The sequence below is a fragment of the Cebus imitator genome, unplaced genomic scaffold (assembly GCF_001604975.1).
Source record: "Cebus imitator isolate Cc_AM_T3 unplaced genomic scaffold, Cebus_imitator-1.0 Scaffold58, whole genome shotgun sequence".
Taxonomy (NCBI): Eukaryota; Metazoa; Chordata; class Mammalia; order Primates; family Cebidae; genus Cebus; species Cebus imitator.
In genome coordinates, this window is record NW_016107373.1 from 46812 (window position 1) to 65023 (window position 18212).

An 18212-nucleotide genomic window follows, 5' to 3' on the forward strand; every position below is an offset into this window, starting at 1 on the left:
AGGCATGGTGGCAAATGCCTGTAGTCCCAGCTACCCAGGAGGCTGAGGCAGGAGAATTGCTTGAACCCAGGAGGCGGAGATTGCAGTGAACTGAGATTGCACCATTGCACTCCAGCCTGGGTTACAGAGCAAGACTCCATCTTAAAAAAAAAAAAAAAAATGTTGCTCATGTTGACTGTGATTTGGCTGAGGATCAGGACAAATGCTCAGTTCACCTCTGTTCTATAATAGTGTCAACTACTTTAATATTTAGGGAAGAAATGCAAATGCTTCTCACCAACTCCTTGTAAAGCCAATCCCAAACCTAACTACATCTTTAGAAATGGCGAAATAAAGCAAATTCAACTTTTTAAAAATCTTGTTTGCACAGAATAAGAAGCCAGGCTTTACAGTATCGTGCTCTCCAAAGAGAACCATAAACTGCAGCCAGGAGCCAGCTCTAGGTGTGAAGCCAAACTGGCCAAGGAGCAGATATCCTGCCACAAAGAGAGGCTGTGTGGCCATGGCGGCATACCCATCCTTGCACATACACACATACCCGTAGGTGAGCCTGGGCTATGCCACACAAGCACTTTTCGGGGTGTTGCAGATTAGACACATTTTGTAATGGGAGGGATGTGTGATTGGGAACTGCATTTCCTGGCGGTGTACTGTGTTGTGTACTCATCATGCACTGACCTGACACTTTGTACCTACACTCTGTGTTGTGATCAAGATGCATACCTCATGAATTTAACTGTTTTTTCATAAAATGAAATTTCATTATGATGTGTAAAAATGCTTTATCAGGAATTGAAGTGTGCTCTCATGGCACACCTCATGGCAGCACAGATATTCCTCATTTTAACCAATAGATATTCTTTCTAAAATTATGTGTAAATCAATTTTTAAAAATCAAACTCTGTGTTAAACACATTTTCAGAAAGTGCTATATAAAAAAAAAAAAAAAAAGTCTTGTGTCAAAGCTTTCCAGTGATGAATGGTCAGTCTGACTGCTGTATGTCAGGTTTGCTCAGAATGAGGTATTCCCACATGGAAATACCAATGCATGTATTACCCAGAATTTCATGTTGCATATCTTATGTTCAAGGTTTTGTAAATTTTTTAACCTGCTGATTAAAATTCTTTCTCTCTCTAACTCTATCAAGACAGTTGAAGGTGAGCAAAAAAAAAAAAAAGAAAATTCTTTCTCTCTAACCAGTTGTTTCCTTTGATTGGTTAACTGCATAATTTTATATGAACAGATATTTTATATCCACATTTTCTTTCCAATAGTCCCTCCTGAGCACCAAGCATAGTGAGCCAGCTACAGCCTGTCATGTCAACACACTGGAGTCATTTAGAGGAGGGTCACTCCAGCTCATGCCAGGTTTTCTATCACATGGGATTGAAAGTTTTCTAGCACATTTTTCATTATCACTTTTAAACTTCCAGCCACCTGGATTACTAGTGATTAGAACCACATGACAACACAAATTTTATTGCAATCCTAGTGTTTGAGTATTTAAAAAGTATTTTAGAACAGTTTTAGATTTACAGAGAAATGAGCAGAGAGTACAGAGAGTTCCTAGATGCAGCTACCCTCAATGGGTGAGTCTTTTTAAGGGGAATGTCAGCCCATGCTCTTTACATAGGGAGTTTGCAAATGGCCTTCTTCAATGCCACACCTTACTTCCTAAAACTATTAGTCAGCATTTTAATTATCCAGAAAGCAGCCAAAGCTCCACTTATTATCCCTAAAAGGATATTCTTAAAAGACAAATCCCAAAAGCAAACCTTGTTTGAAAGTTGTTCAGAAATTCAGCCAGGTGCGGTGGCTCATGCCTTTGGGAGGCCGAGGCGGATGGATCCCTTGAGGCCAGGAGTTCAAAACCAGCCTGCCCTACATGGCAAAACCCTGTCTCTACTGAAATACAAAAATTAGCGGGACATGGTGGCATGTGCCTGTAATCCCAGCTACTCAGGAGGCTGAGGCAGGAGAATAGCTTGGACCCGGGAGGCATTGGTTGCAGTGAGCCGCCAGGCCTGTGAACATGGTTTCTTAAGAAGCCTTACTCTTTGGACCACAGGGCCTAAGGAAGGTCCTATCACCATCTGGTGGCAGCATATCTTTTTGGAGAGCTGACAACACCTCTTGAAACTGAGATAGGCCAGGATGGTGGCTCATGCCTGTAATCCCAGCACTTTGTGGGGCTGAGGCAGGTAGATCCCTTGAGCCCAGGAATATGAGACCAGCCTGGGCAATGTGGTGAAACCCTGTCTCTAACAACAAAAAAAAAATACATAAATTAGCTGGGTATGGTGGCACATGCCTGTAGTCCCAGCTACCCTGGAGGCCGGGGTGGGAGGATCGCTTTGGCTCAGGAGGCAGAAGTTGCAGTGAGCTTGGCCGGGCGTGGTGGCTCATGCCTGTAATCCCAGCACTTTGGGAGGCCGAGGTGGGCGGATCACGAGGTCAAGAGATCGAGACCATCCTGTCCAACATGGTGAAACCCCATCTCTACTAAAAAATACAAACAAAATTAGCTGGGCGTGGTGGCGCGCACCTGTAGTCCCAGCTACTTGGGAGGCTGAAGCAGGAGAATTGCTTGAACCCAGGAGGTGGAGATTGCAGTGAGCTGAGATTGCACCACTGCACTCCAGCCTAGCGCCTGGAGACAGAGCAAGACTCTGTCTCAAAAAAAAAAAAAAAGAAGTTGCAGTGAGCTGAGATCATACCACTGTACTCCAGCCTGGGTGACAGAGTAAGACTCTGTCTTTAAAAAAAAAAAGAAAAGAAAAAGATGCATTGAGCAGTGACTGACTTAGGAACTATGGAGAATGCACTGATGCATAAGATTTCACTCCTGCCCCTGTGCTTAAAATCTGGATGGAGGCCGGGCACGGTGGCTCAAGCCTGTAATCCCAGCACTGTGGGAGGCCAAGGCAAGTGGATCACGAGGTCAAGAGATCGAGACCATCCTGGTCAACATGGTGAAACCCCGTCTCTACTAAAAATACAAAAAAAAAAAATTAGCTGGGCATGGTGGTGCATGCCTGTAATCCCAGCTACTCAGGAGGCTGAGGCAGGAGAATTGCCTGAACCCAGGAGGCGGAGGTTGCGGTGAGCCGAGATCGCGCTATTGCACTCCAGCCTGGGTAACATGAGTGAAACTCCGTCTCAAAAAAAAAAAAAAAATCTGGATGGAGAACAAAGACTAGTAGGCAAAACAAACCAGTCAGACATTTTGGTAGGCTCAGAACATTGTAGTGGGTTAAAGAGCCACCAGCATGGGATTTAGAACACCTGAGTTTGAATCCCACGCAGGCTGGAGTCAGGGAGGCATGGGGCAGTTGCTTAACAACTCTTGGGCAACCTTACTTAGTCCTTAAGTAAGGTCAGGACTTTTACTTCCTGACCTTTTACTTCATTTCCCAGTGAAGTGCTGGGCCAGGTGCGGTGGCTTACGCTTGCAATCCCAGCACTTTGGAAGACAGAGGTGGGTGGCTCACAAGGTCAGGAGATCAAGACCATCTTGGCCAACAATGGTGAAACCCTGTCTCTACCAAAAATACAAAAAAAATTAGCTGGGCGTGGTGGCACACGCCTGTAGTCCCAGCTACTTGGGAGGCTGAGACAGGAGAATTGCTTGAACCCAGGAGGTGGAGACTGCAATGAGCCGAGATCACACCACTTCACTCCAGCCTGGGCTACAGTGTGAGACTCTGTCCCCCCCAAAAAAATAAAGTGAGTGCCTGTCCAGGTGAAATGATCTCTAAGTTCCCTTCATTTGAACACTACTCTTAGCTATTGATCATACATTGCAATAATGTGCTTTAAACAGTTTCCCTCTCCAGCCTGTACCAGCGAGGTCTTCTCTCCCTCAATCTCTGGTCTTTGCGGAAACACGATCTCTTTGGTTGCTCTGGGTACAGTTCCTCTCATCTGTCACTAACCAATTTTGATACAAGCCATCTCTCTTCATAGCTCCCTGAACTGCCTATTCCTAGATTATTGGATTTAGTGACCAGAAATCACATGAATAAACCACTTCACAGGTCCAGTCATTCCTCTTTCTCTTGGCTTCATTTCTTCCCCAATTCAGCCCAGACTCCAGGGTTCATGACGTCAACCACTCTCTTGCCAGCACCCCAGTGTCCTTACCCTCTGTCCTTCTGCCACATCCACCTGGTAGTTCCCCAACTTTGGATCAGCCAGCCATCCCAGCCATCTGTCTTCTCTGCTATACATAGGCTGCCAAGATGGCTGCAGGAAAACATGCTATCGAGTGGACCTGGGCCAGCACACAATATCTTCTCCAGCCTTGGAAACTTACCTTCTGCTTCTGAAACTGAGGTTCCTGTACCTTTCCCCCTCCATGGCTATTGCATGCCTCCATTCCAGTCCTATGCTCCCTCTCTGCTGCTACCTTCCTCCCAGCAAACAGCTATATTCGTTGAGAGTGGTTCAGAAGCAAGGCTCCCGTGAGGCAGGGGTAGGAAGATAACTGCAAACAAATTGTGAACTCTCTTTGGTAGGTTTCTTTATGTAATAGCATTGGCAAATCAATTCTGAAACTATTTTAGATGTATTATGTGCTTGAGCAAATGAATAAATGTGTTGATATTGTTAAAACCCAATAACTCATGATTTCTTTCTTTCTTTCTTTCTTTCTTTCTTTGAGACAGAGTTTTGCTCTTGTTGCCCAGGCTGAAGTGCGGTGGCATTATCTCGGCTTACTGCTACCTCTGCCTCCCAGGTTCAAGTGATTCTCCTGCCTCGGTCTCCCAAGTAGCTGGGATTACAGGTGCCTGCCACCACGCCAGGCTAACTTTTTTTGGTATTTTTAGTAGAGATGGGGATTCATTGTGTTATCCAGGCTGGTCTCAAACTCCTGACCTTAGATAATCCACCTGCTTCAGCCTCCCAAAGTGCTGGGATTGTAGGTGTGAGCCACCACACCTGGCCAGAACTCATGATTTCTAAAACAGGTATATGTCTGAACATACACATGTATGTATGCACAAGTATATATGTGCATGTGTGTATGCATATTCATATATGTAGGTAATGTGTGCATGTCTATTCAGCTCTGTCTGCTAAAAAGGCCTAAAATCAAATATACCCCATTAGCAATCAGTACATTTTGCACTGAGAACTTGGTCTCTAATACATTCCTCACTAAAAGGAATCAGGGTTCATTGGGGCAATGAAGATATGAGATGAGGAGCCTGAAACATTGTGTTATGTCAAAAAGTAAACTACTGGAGGCATGTCACGGGATAAAGGAACCAACCTGAAGGAGCTCCCACTGGCCAAATCTGGGATATGAGGCAACAAATGATTAAGGACATTAATAAATTATAACCCATTGGAAAAATTTGGAATCCTGAGTTCCTATCAATGAGAGAGGGAGGAAGAGGGCTCCTGTTTAGGAAGAGTGAAGCTGAGGTCAGGAGTGAATGTAGAAGGAGTGCTGCAATTGGGAATTCATTATTTTGCAATTACTGTAGTAAAATGGATCAGGCAAGAAGTACCTATGCATGCAAAAATTAGGAATTTAGGAGCAAGATATTTGCATGGTTTTAAAGTGTCTCCACTCAGATTGCTTATTAGTTGGAAGGGAAAAAGCAGTGACTATTTAATGGGGCAACTGGACACTGCCTTAACCATGTGATTGATTCTGTGCCTTCTGATGTAAAGCCTGAGATGAACACATCACTTAAGTAGTAGTCTGGTTGGAAATGCATACCTTGAATCTAAAAAAAAATCAGGCGGGGCACAGTGGCTCATGCCTGTAATCCCAGCATTTTGGGAGGCTGAGGTGGGCAGATCATGAGGTCAGGAATTCGAGACCAGCCTGGCCAATATGGTGAAACCCTGTCTCTACGAAAAATACAAAAAAATTAGCCAGGTGTGGTGGCGTGCGCCTGTAGTCCCAGCCGCTCAGAAGGATGAGGCAGAAGAAGTGCTTGAATCCAGGAGGCAGAGATTGCAGTGAGCCAAGATTGCACCACAACACTCCAGCCTGGGTGGCAGAGCGAGACTCTAGCTNAAAAAAGAAAAGGAAAAGAAAAAAAGTCAGACAAAACCAAAATAAGGAACATCCTACCATAAAGAATCTAGACTCTGGCATCAGGATGCTTGGATTCCAAGGCTGAATCCATAGCTTTATGACCTTAGGCAAGTTCCCTCTCAAAGATTCAGTTTCAGAAAATGTACATAATGCCCTTAGTAGAGTGCTCCCAGGTTCAAGTGATACACACAGAAAGAACTCGGAAGTGGTGAGCTGGCATCACTCCTGTCCACCCTTACTTCTTTCCTTTGTTCTGTTTTTTTGAGAGTCTTGCTGTGTCTCCCAGGCTGGAGTGCAATGGCACCACCTGGGCTCACTGCATCTTCTACCTCCCAGGTTCAAGTGATTCTCGTGCCTCAGCCTCCCAAATAGGTGGGATTAAGGCATGTGCCACCACATCCGGCTAATTTTTGTATATTTTGTAGAGAGGTTTTTATCGCGTTGGCCAGACTGATCTTGAACTACTAACCTCAAGTGGTCCACCTACCTCAGCCTCCCAAAGTGCTAGGATTACAGGTGTGAGCCACTGTGCCTGGCTTCTTTTCCTTGTTCTTGGAGAAAGAAAAGTGCCTAACTTTGGGTTTAAGGCTAATCTCTCCACCTTATGCTTCAATTCAGTCTCTCTACTTTATCCTCCCAAACTTTCTGCATTGCTTTATCCCCTCTTGTCTTTCTCCCTCTCTACCAGCAACTTTGCTGTAGCCTCAAAATATGCCAAGCTTCCCCCATATTTAAAGAAAGAATATACACGCTGAGCACGGTAGCTCACGCCTGTAGTCCCAGCACTTTTGGAGGCCAAGGGGGCCTGACAGCCTGAGGTCAGGAGTTTGAGACCAGCATGACCAACATGGAGAAACCCTGTCAATACTAAAAATACAAAATTACCTGGGCATGGTGGCGTATGCCTCTAATCCCAGCTACTCAGACGACTGAGGTAGGAGAATCGCTTAAACCTGGGAGGTAGAGGTTGCGGTGAGCTGAGATCGCGCCATTGCACTCCAGCCTGGGCAACAGAGCAATACTCTGTCTCAAATTTTTTTTCTTTTTTTTTTAAGAAGAAAAAATGGGGCTGGTCCAAACTGAGATGGACTTGACTGGGTGTGGTGGCTCACACCTGTAATTCCAACACTTTGGGAGGCCAGGAGTTCAGACCAGCCAGGGTAACATAGCTAGACCCTATCTCTAAAAAAAAAATTTTTTTTTTGAGACAGTCTCACTCTGTTTCCCAGGTTGGAGTGCAGTGGCGCAGTCTCAGCTCACTGCAACCTCCGCCTCCCGGGTTCAAGCGATTCTCCTGCCTCAGCCTCCCGAGTAGCTGGGATTACAGGTGCATGCCACCACACCTGGCTAATTTTTGTATTTTTAGTAGAGTTGGGGTTTCAGCATGTCAGCCAGGCTGGTCTTAAACTCCTGACCTCAGGTGATCCACCCACCTCAACCTGCCAACGTGCTGGAATTACAGGCATGAGCCACCATGCCCAGAAGTTCACCCAAGTTTTGACTGATATTTTTAATTGTTCCATTTGGGATGCTTTAACATTTCCTTTCCGATTTCTTCTTTGACCTATGGATCATTAAATATTTAAAATTTTTCAAACATAGACCTTTAATAAATACATATTTATTTCTAGCTCAATTGCCCAAATGGTCTATATGAAATAAATTCTTTAAAATTTAATAAGATTTGCCCTATAGCCTGGAATGTGATCAGATTTTTGTGACTATTCCATGTGTTCTTGAAGGACATAGTCTGTGTTTTCTTGTTTTTCCCTTTTTTTTTCCCACATGTTCTAATTGAAGGACATATTCCCTGGCTCTATGAGTTTAATAAATTCAAATCTCCATCTTGCCTAACCTTTTGTCTGTGACGTATCAATCAGCAGAAATTAATCTCCCTCTTGGACAACAGAGTTCTCAATTTCTCTATCCAATTCTGTCAGTGTTTTCTTTGTATATTTTGTAGTCTATTCACAAGGTGTTCACAGATTTAGAACTGCTAGATTTTCCTGGTGAATCAGGCATTTTATCATGATATATTGACCCCTTCTATCTTCTAGTACTACTTCTTAGTCTAGTTTGGCTGGTAGTAGTATAGCCTTTCTAGCTTGCTTTCTTTTGATTAGTATTTGCTTTCTCTCTTTCCCTTCCTTTCATTATATTTCTTCCTAAATTACCCAAAATATATAATAAATATATTTTTTTAAGACAGAGTCTCGTTCTGTCGCCAGGTGTCAGGCTGGAGTGCAGTGGTGCAAGCTCAGCTCACTGCAGCCTCCGCCTCCCAGGTTCAAGCAATGGTCCTGCCTCAGCCTCCCAAGTAGCTGGGACTACAGGCGCGCGCCACCACATCCAGCTAATTTTTGTATTTTTTAGTAGAGACAGGGTTTCACCATGTTGGACAGGATGGTCTCGATATCTTGACCTCATGATCCGCCCACCTCGGCCTCCTAGAGTGCTGGGATTACAGGCGTGAGCCACTGCGCCCAGCTCTCCTAAACTTTTATTTTTTTTTAAGACAGTCTCATGCTGTCACCCAGGCTGGAGGGCAGTAGCCTGATCTCGGCTCACTGCAACCTCCACGTCCCAGGTTCAACTGATTCTCCTGCCTCAGCCTCCCGAGTAGCTGGGACTACAAGTGTGTGCTACCTCGCCCAGCCTGTTTTCCTAAACTATTAAATTTGGTCTCCCAGCTTCCAGTTTTGCTAACCCTGGCCTTTCTTTGATAGAGTGGCTAAGGTGACCCTAATTAAAAATCAAATCTGAGGCCAGGTGCTGTGGCGGATCACGAAGTCAGGAGTTCGAGACCAGCCTGGACAATATAGTGAAACCCCATCTCTACTACAAATACAAAAATTAGCTGGGTGTGATGCCCACACCAATTCCAGCTATTCAGGAGGCTGAGGCAAGAGAATCGCTGGAACCTGGGAGGCAGAAGTTGCAGTGAGCCAAGATCGTGCCACTGCACGCCAGCTTGTGCAACAGAGGAGTGAGCTGAGATCGTGCCACTGCACTCCAACCTAGGTGACAGAGCAAGACTCAATCTCAGAAAAAAAAAAAAATCCCCTTGCTAAATAGTCTCTCTGGCTCAGCTTTATGTTTCTAGATTCAGTTAGAGGCAACTTATTTCTTACAACTTTTTTTTTTTTTTTTTTTGAGATGGAGTTTTAGTCTTGTTGTCCAGGCTGGAGTGCAATGGCATGATCTTGGCTTACTGCAACTTCCGCCTCCCGGGTTCAAGCGATTCTCCTGACTCAGCCTCTGAGTAGCTGAGATTACAGGCATGCACCACCACGCCCAGCCAATTTTTGTATTTTTAGTAGAGACGTGGTTTCTCCATGTTGGTCAGGCTGGTCTTGAACTCTGACCTCAGGTGATCTGCCCGCCTCAGCCTCCCAAAATGCTGGGATTACAGGCGTGAGCCACCATGCCTGGCTGTTTCTTATAACTTTAAGGCTATCATTTGATATTGTGCATGTGTATGTGTGTGTGTGTGCTGGCTCGCGTAGGCATGTTATTTCCTGACAGGAACATTGTGAAGTATACATTACTACACATATTTGTCTAAGGTTCAAAGTGGTAATGTGCTTTGCCTCAGGACACACAGTTAATAACTGGCAGAGGTGGAATTTGGATCAGGTCCATTGGGCCTCAAAACCCATGCACCTTCTGCTGTATAAACTGACTCCTAGTATCACCTGGCACTGTGCTGAGTATAGGACAATATTAATTAAAACCAGCATCTGGACCAGGCACAGTGGCTCACACCTGTAATCCTAGCACTTTGGGAGGCTGAAGCAAGTGGATCACCTGCAGTCAGGAGTTCGAGACCAGCCTGGCCAACATGGCAAAACACTATTTCTACTAAAAATACGAAATATTAGTCAGGCATGGTGGCAGGCATCTGTAATCCCAGATAAAAATACAGATACAAAAAAAAAATTACAAATGCTGGTTTTACTTATTTATTTTTGAGATGAAGTCTTGTTCTGTCACCCAGGCTGGAGTGCAGTGGCGTGATCTTGGCTCACTGCAACCTCCACCTCCCGGGTTCAAGCAATTGTCCTGCCTCAGCCTCCCAAGTAGTTGCTATTACAGACACCCAACACCATGTCCAGCTAATTTTTGTATTTTTAGTAGAGACAGGGTTTCACCTTTTTGGTTAGGCTGGTCTTGAACTCCTGATCTCAGGTGATCCACCTGCCTTGGCCTCCAAAAGTGCTGGGATTACAGGTGTGATCCACCGCACCAGGCCAATATAGTTTTTTAAAAAAATCTTTTCCTATGTACAATTTCACTTAATGCTCATAATAACCCTGAGAGGTACATAGTAAGTAGTGTTAGATTTAGATACAAAAACTGGAAGTCAAAGAGGTTAAAATGACAAAGAAATGCAGTGGAAAAGTCAGCGTGCAAATCCAAGTCTTTTCCCAGTAGTACTTCACTCAGCTCCAAGCTCTGATTCACCAAATGTTTGATAGAACGCTTGAGCTGGGACCGGGCGCGATGGCTCATGCCTATAATCCCAGCACTTTGGGGGGCTGAGGTGGGCAGATCATGAGGTCAGGAGATCAAGACTGTCCTGGCCAATATGGTGAAACCCTGTCTCCACTAAAAATATAAAAATTAGCTGGGCATGGTGGTGTGCACCTATAATCCCAGCTATTCAGGAGCCTGAGGCAGGAGAATTGCTTGAACCAGGGAGTCAGGTTGCAGTGAGCCAAGATTGTGCCACTGCTCTCCAGCCTGGTGACAGAATGAAACTCCATCTGAAAATAATAATAATTAATAAAATAAATAATTAGAACATGTGAGCTGGGGCTGTGAAGGAGCAGGGAAAATGCCTTTTTCATTTTTGCCTCTGATAGCCTGTATACTGGAAAGCACTGAATTATTTGTTTGCTTGTGCAATATTTATTGAGCATCTCGTATGTGCTGGACATTGAAAACTCAACCGTGAACAAAAGCTGTCATGGTTCCTGAACTCATGGAGTTTCCATTCCAGTGGAGGAGACATAATTTCAGTGATAATGCTATGGAGCAGGGTGATATGGGAGAAAATAAGGGGGAGCTGGCTGGGTGTGGTGGCTCAAGCCTGTAATCCCAAGCACTTTGGGAGGCCAAGGTGGGCACATCACAAGGTCAGGAGTTCGAGACCAGCCTGGCCAACATGGCGAAACCCCATCTCTACTAAACATACAAAAATTAATTGGGTGTGGTGGCGCACGTCTATAATGCCAGCTACTCGGGAGGCTGAGGCAGGAGAATCGCTAGAACCTGGGAGGTGGAGGTTGCAGTGAGCGGAGATCAACACTTACTACACTCCAGCCTGGGTGGCAGGGCAAGGCTCCGTCTCAAAAAAAAAAAAAAAAGAGAAAAGAAGGGGGAGGTGATTTTAGAATTTTAGAATGGTCAGAGAAGATTTTTCTGAGAAGATAACATTAATTAAACAAATAATGAAGAGCAACTCGTTAGAGGATTCATGATTCGCTGTCAGACAGCCACTAGACTGTTAGGGCTCTGATGCCGAATATCCTTTGAACCCTATGTTGATGATGCCCAAAGGGCAAGTGCAGAGATGAAGCATAACGAAGAATCCTTTTCAATTCTTTTCAGTCCTCTGACCTTGCCTTTGCCGTCAGGGTCACACTCCCCCACTGCCACTCCCATTCTGTTTCCGGACACTTGGGGACAGCGCATGTGCAAGAGAAACCGTCATTTCTGGCGAAGAACGAGCCCCCGGCAGAACGCATGCGCCTCCGTCCCATAAGCCCCGCCCCGACCCCAGCGCCCCGTCGCGAGCGCCTGCCGTTTCTCGGGGCTGGGCAGAGGGCGGGAACTGGGCGGGGAGGCGCGCGCTGGTGCGTGCGTGCGCGCTCGCCGTGGGCGGGCCAGTGAAACCGGCGGCCCTGGCACGTGACCCCGGACCGGCTCACCGGGTCGCTTGGTGGCTCCGTCTGTCTGTCCGTCCGCGGGTGCCATCATGGCGGACGCGGCCAGTCAGGTGCTCCTGGGCTCCGGTCTCACCATCCTGTCCCAGCCGCTCATGTACGTGAAAGTGCTCATCCAGGTATGAGGCGTCGCCGCTCCCTTCCCCGCCCGGCGCCCCGTTGGGTCGCCGCTGCTCAGGGCGCCTGAGGATCGGCCTCAGCCTTGCGGGCCCTTCATTCTCCCGGGATGCTGCTGCTACTCCTCCGCTGCCCTTTCCCTCCCCGCAGGGACAGCTTCCTCCGTCCTGTGGCCCCGCTCGGGGGCCTCGCCGAACTCTTGCCTCCCCGCCTCGCGTTGAGGCCCATTCCTCCCTTTAGCCAACCGCCACTATGCTCTGCCCTGCCCTGCACGGCGGATCCTCTGAACTTTGGTTCTTCTTCCCTGAGGTGGATCCTGGCTGGTCGCCACCGAGGTCTTCCGAACCCTCCCTCTCGCCCCTCTGAAATTCACATTCACCACTCCCCCCAAAATCTCAGACGCAGGACATGAAATGTTCAGTTGAAGACAAATGTGAAGTTAGGTGGGAACCAACATTTTATTTTTTATTCCTTTTTTTTTTAAATTTTTATGCTACTGTTACTACTGCTCCTCTGTTCCGAGGTTTTCGCACCAGATATCCAGAGAAACACAAGGCGCTCATTCAGAAGTGTTAATGAAGGGATTGCGCTGTCAGTTTTCGGAAGGATGCATTGAGCGCTTTCCAGCAGCACCCCATGTGGCTCCTGACAATGAAAATCACATTTGTCAGAGCTGGAAATTAGTTAAGCTGAGTTTTAGCGAGTTAAACATGGGAGTTAGTTTCTAATCTAGTGTCAAATAATTCTTACATGGTATTATATATTCACATGCAGGTAAGCCAGGTGATAGTGTTTCCAGTTCCTTTTCTGAATAGTCCTGTAATGGGCAGGTCATTTTTAAAAATACTTTATTGAGAGTTGACATAATTACCTCCTGCACTGTGCCTAGGAATGGAACAGTTTTTAGAACCCCTGTCCTCACTGTCTACTTTTCTGTAAAACATAGGCAAGACACTAAAGAGGGCCACGTTTCTTACTCTTGAGTTGTTCGGAATCCTAATTATTTCTTGCTCAATAGACCCCTGTGAATTCAGATTCCATATGTCAAAGGCTATTGTAAATAAATTATTTGCACCTAAAACAAAGACTGATTAGAATGTACTGTGACATCTAAAACAGAATTGGCAAATTTGGAACTAGATAGCATCTGAGATGACAGCATGTTTCAGTATATCTAGTTGGAATCCACTACTCAATACCTCTCTGGGAGATGGGGTTTTCTAGAGATGTTCAGAGCTCTTGCCTCAAAAACTTTTCAATATCCTCAATTCTGATTTCATAACTTCTGTGTATTGCCAAGTAGCTCAGGAGTTTTGGTGAAATTCCCAAATAGTCAGTTTTAAAAGTAGATACTTGGGCCAGGCATGGTGGCTCATGCCTGTAATCCCAACACTTTGGGCACCTGAGGCAGGCGGATCACTTAAGGTGAGGAGTTCAAGACCAGCCAGGCCAACATGGCGAAACCCTGCCTCTACTGAAAATACAAAAATCAGCTGGGTGTGGTGGCGGACACCTGTAATCCTAGCTACTTGGGAGGCTGAGGCACAAGAATTACTTGAACCCAGCAGGCGGAGGTTACAGTGAGCCAAAAAGAGTTTTTTGGAAACTCAGTTTCTAAAAAATAAATCAGTAAATAAATAAAAATAAAACTAGTTACTTGGTAGCACTTTCAGAGAGCTCAGGCAGGAGTTATTTATTTGTTTATTTTTGATATGGAGTTTCACTCTTGTCTGGAGTGCAATGGCACAATCTCTGCTCCCTGCAACCTCCGCCTCCCAGGTTTAAGTGATTCTCCTGCCTCAGCCTCCTGAGTAGCTGGGATTACCAGGTGCCTGCCACCACACCTAGCTAATTTTTGCATTTTTAATAGAGATGGAGTTTCACTATGTTGGCCAGGCTGGTCTCGAACTCCTGACCTCAGGTGATCCACCCACCTTGGCCTCCCAAAGTGCTGGGATTACATGCATGAGCCACCATGCCAGGACAGGCTAAGAGTCAGAACTGTCATCAAAACTATGTCCTACAGTGTTTATTCTCTCAAGTATGTGTAGTATTAAAAATACTGAGTGTGTTGTACAAAGACCATGGTAATCATTAACTGTATAAAATGACCTTCATTAGCTGTTAATGGCAGCCTTTGTTTTGTTTTGTTTTTGTTTTTGTTTGTTTTGAGATGGAGTCTCGCTGCTGTTAGCCTGGGTTGGAGTGCAATGGTGCAATCTTGGCTCGCTGCAACCTGCCTCTGGGGTTCAAGTGATTCTCCTGCCTCATCCTCCCGAGTGGCTGAGATTACGGGCACCTGCCACCACACCCCGCTAATTTTTGTATTTTTAATAGAGACAGAGTTTCACCATGTTGGCCAGGCTGGTCTTGAACTCCTGACCTCAGGTGATCCACCTGCCTTGGCCTCCTGAAGTGCAGGGATTACAGGCATGAGCCACTGACAGCCTGTTCTTCTAACATGAAGTTATCTTGTAATTCTTTGCTAAGTGAATTATCCAGCTGTATCTGCATTTGCCGTTTTGAGTGTTCTGTGTAGGTAGCCAAATATGCAGTTGATGCTGGCGTAGCGGATGTCTTCTCATTTCGTTCAAATATAAAATATGCCTTAGATTTTATTTAGAAAGTATTTTTCCGCCTCCTTACTAAACAGTAGCTTTCCTAACACAAAAGTTCCCTTCTTTTATTTTCAGTTTGATATTAACCTATCTCAGCTATATGATTTACTTCATAGAATTTGAACCAAAACAAAACTTGGAGTTTATTGAACTCAGTATTAACGAACAGAAGAAAAACCTACAAGAATGATACTTCATCATTGCCTTGGAAAACATAGGCTGCATCTTTACTTGTGTTTAAAAATTATAACCCAAATTTTGTTCTTTATTTGAGACCCTGCAAGCAGGACTTTTCTGGAAATATTGCTTAATATTGATATATTCCATTGTTTTTAAAGGTGGGATATGAGCCTCTTCCTCCAACAATAGGACGAAATATTTTTGGGCGGCAAGTGTGTCAGCTTCCTGGTCTCTTTTGTTATGGTAAGTGTGTTTGATTTATTTGGGTTTGGATGATATTGAGGACTGTGATAGGCAGAATTGTTACTGAAAGAAAATATATAGAAAGCTTGTTTGAAATTGTAGTACATCCATTTCTCTTGACTAGAACTTGACTACATCTCTGACTTGTGTTCTTAGCTCAGCACATTGCCAGTATCGATGGGAGGCGTGGGTTGTTCACAGGCTTAACTCCAAGACTGTGTTCGGGAGTCCTTGGAACTGTGGTCCACGGTAAAGTCTTACAGGTAAGAGGAAAATTCAGTCGATCTTCTCATAGATTTTGCTTACCTGTTAGGCACAGTTTGTTCTGTACCTATCAAGAGCAATTTAAAAGATAGGCTTATAACCCTGTCCTTTCTTCCTCTTAGAAAACATTTTCTTGAAATATCTTTTCTTCTTTCCTGGGAAGCAAGGGAAATTCCTTTAAAAAGAAGTATTTTATTTTGATCTACATACCTTCCTCTTCTGACCCAGTCATTCGGAGTGGAAATTAAATACATACACTTATTTGGTCACCTATACAGCTCTGTTTCTTTGAAAGAAGAAGGAAGCTGACTAAAACATACATTTTTCTTTCCCGAAGCTATTTTCCTTTTATTTCTTGTGTTACCCTGGTAACATATTTTTTATTAAAAACTTGTATTTTTTTACAAAAGAATATAATAGGCCAGGTGTGGTGGCTCACTCCCGTAATCTCGGCACTTTGGGAGGCTGAGGCAGGTGGATCACCTGAGGTCAGTAGTTCGAGATCAGCCTGGCCAACATGGTGAAACCCTGTCTCTATTAATGATACAAAAAAATTAGCCAGATGTGGTTGCACATTCCTGTAACCCCAGCTCCTTGGGAGGCTGGGGTAGGAGAATCGTTTGAACCCGGGAGATGGAGGTTGCAGTGAGCCGAGATGGTGCCATTGCACTCCAGCCTTGGCGACAAGAACGAAACTCCGTCCCCAAAATCAAAAACAGAATATAGCAAAGTAAACATAAAATTCAGGGTAGTGGTTATTTATGGGGAGATGGAGAGGAGGAACCACATGTCTGGGATGACAATGATTTTCCTTGGCTGGATCTGGTGGCTCATGCCTGTCATCTCAGCACTCTTGGAGGCTGAGGCTGGAGGGCTGCTTGAGCCAGGAGTTTGAGACCAGCCTGGGCAACATAGTGAAACCTCCTCTACAAAAATTTTAAAAAACCGAAACACTAGCCAAGTGTGGTGTTACATTCCTGTGGTTCCTGCTACTCAGGAAGCAGAGGGGAAAGAATCACTTGAGCCCCATAGGTCAAGGGTATGGTAAACTGGGATTGCCTCACTGCACTCCAGCCTGGGTGACAGAGTGAGATTTTGTCTAGGGGAAAAAAAAGGATTTTCCTTGACCTAGATCATGACTACATGGATGTTTGTCTTTTAATTATTTCTTACATTGTACAATTGTGTTTTGCACACTATTCTGTGCATTATATTACATAAATGTTTATAGTTTTTTAAAAAGCCTCACCAAACTGTACATGGAGGCATGGTAGGTTACTTGTGGGAAAAGGGAGGGATGAGAGGTGAAACTTCAGCTTTGTCTGTGGTACTTTAAGACTGCAAGGCCAGGCATAGTGGCTCACCTCTGTAATCCCAGTACTTTGAGAGATGACCAACATGAGAGGATGGCTTGAGCCCAGGAGTTCAAGACCACATTTAGCAACGTAGTGAGACTTTATTTGGAAAAAAAAAAAAAAAATATATATATATATATATATATATATATATATATATATATATAAAGAAGGCAAGGTGGGGTGCAGTGGCTCATGCCTGTAACCCCAGCAATATGGGAGGCCAATGCTAGTGGATCATTTGAGGCCAGGAGTTTGAGGACAGCCTGGGCAAAGCGGCAAAATCCCATCTCTAGTAAAAATAGAGAAATTAGCCAGGTGTAGTGGTACATGCCTGTAACCCCAGCTACCCAAGAGACCGAGGCATGAGAAGGGCTTGAACCCAGGAGATGGAGGTTACAATGAGCCGAGATTATGCCCTGCACTCCAGGCATAATTGTTTGAGATGGAATCTCTCTCTGTCACCCAGGCTGGAGTGCAGTGACACAATCTTGGCTCATTGCAACCTCTGCCTCCTGGGTTCAAGCAATTCTCCTGCCTCAGCCTTCTGAGTATCTGGGATTATAGGCACATGCCACCACGCCTGGGTACTTTTTTGTATTTTTAGTAGAGACAGGGTTTCACCGTGTTAGCCAGGATCGTCTCTATATTCCTGACCTCGTGATCCGCCCACCTCAGCGTCGGAAAGTGCTGGAATTACAGGCTTGAGCCACTGTGCCTGGCCAATTCTAATGTTGTAACATCTGATGAGCAAATAATGATTTTGTTAAAACAATTTCATGACCTATTTGGCTTGGATTTTATATATATTTCTTCATCCTTCATTGATCCGAATTAAGGAAGTTTGAATTAAAGAGGTTTTTTAGCCAGTTCCTCACATGCAATCTGATTAACCCTTCAATCATTTTGCTATTCTTTTTTTTTTTTTTTTTTTTTTTTTTTTTTTTTTTTTTTTTTATAGAGTTTCACTCTTGCCTTGTTGCCCAGGCTGGAACACAATGGTGAGATCTCAGCTCACCACAACCTCTTCCTGCCGGGTTCAAGTGATTCTCCTGCCTCAGCTCCCTGAGTAGCTGGGATTACAGGCATGCACCACCACCTCTGGCTAATTTTGTATTTTTAGTAGAGATGGGGTTTTTCCATGTTGGTCAGGCTGGTCTCGACCTCCCAACTTCAGGTGATCCACCCGTCTAGGCCTCCCAAAGTGCTGGGGTTATAGGCATGAGCCACCCGGTCCCAGCCTGTTATTCTTAGCCTGTTATTTATTTAATTTTTTTTTTTGAGATGGAGTTTCACTCATGTTACCCAGGCTAGAGTGCAATGGCGCGATCTCGGCTCACCGCAACCTCCGCCTCCTGGGTTCAGGCAATTCTCCTGCCTCAGTCTCCTGAGTAGCTGGGATTACAGGCACGCACCACCATGCCCAGCTAA

The 18212-nt window shown here is 45.0% G+C and overlaps 2 protein-coding genes across 7 annotated transcripts in view; both read left to right on the plus strand.

The window, feature by feature from the left end:
• The window catches only part of AGBL2 (ATP/GTP binding protein like 2), a 49028-nt gene extending 44342 nt beyond the window's left edge, over window positions 1-4686 (plus strand). For 2 of the 4 annotated variants that reach the window (XM_037738772.1, XM_017529168.2), the window contains one exon: window positions 371-1134. In XM_037738772.1, the coding sequence (XP_037594700.1) occupies window positions 371-544 (174 nt within the window). In that variant the 3' untranslated portion in view covers window positions 545-1134. Of the gene's footprint in view, window positions 1-370; window positions 1135-4233; window positions 4621-4664 lie in introns of those variants that run through there. The other 2 variants (XR_005200391.1, XM_017529167.2) reach the window with 2 other exon arrangements.
• A 7152-nt stretch (window positions 4687-11838) lies between these two features.
• The window catches only part of MTCH2 (mitochondrial carrier 2), a 27652-nt gene continuing 21278 nt past the window's right edge, over window positions 11839-18212 (plus strand). For 2 of the 3 annotated variants that reach the window (XM_017529169.2, XM_017529170.2), the window contains exons 1-3: window positions 11839-12123; window positions 15078-15162; window positions 15319-15425. In XM_017529169.2, coding sequence (XP_017384658.1) covers window positions 12037-12123; window positions 15078-15162; window positions 15319-15425 — 279 coding nt within the window. In that variant the 5' untranslated portion in view covers window positions 11839-12036. The remainder of the gene's footprint in view (window positions 12124-15077; window positions 15163-15318; window positions 15426-18212) is intronic. The other variant, XM_017529171.2, reaches the window with a different exon arrangement.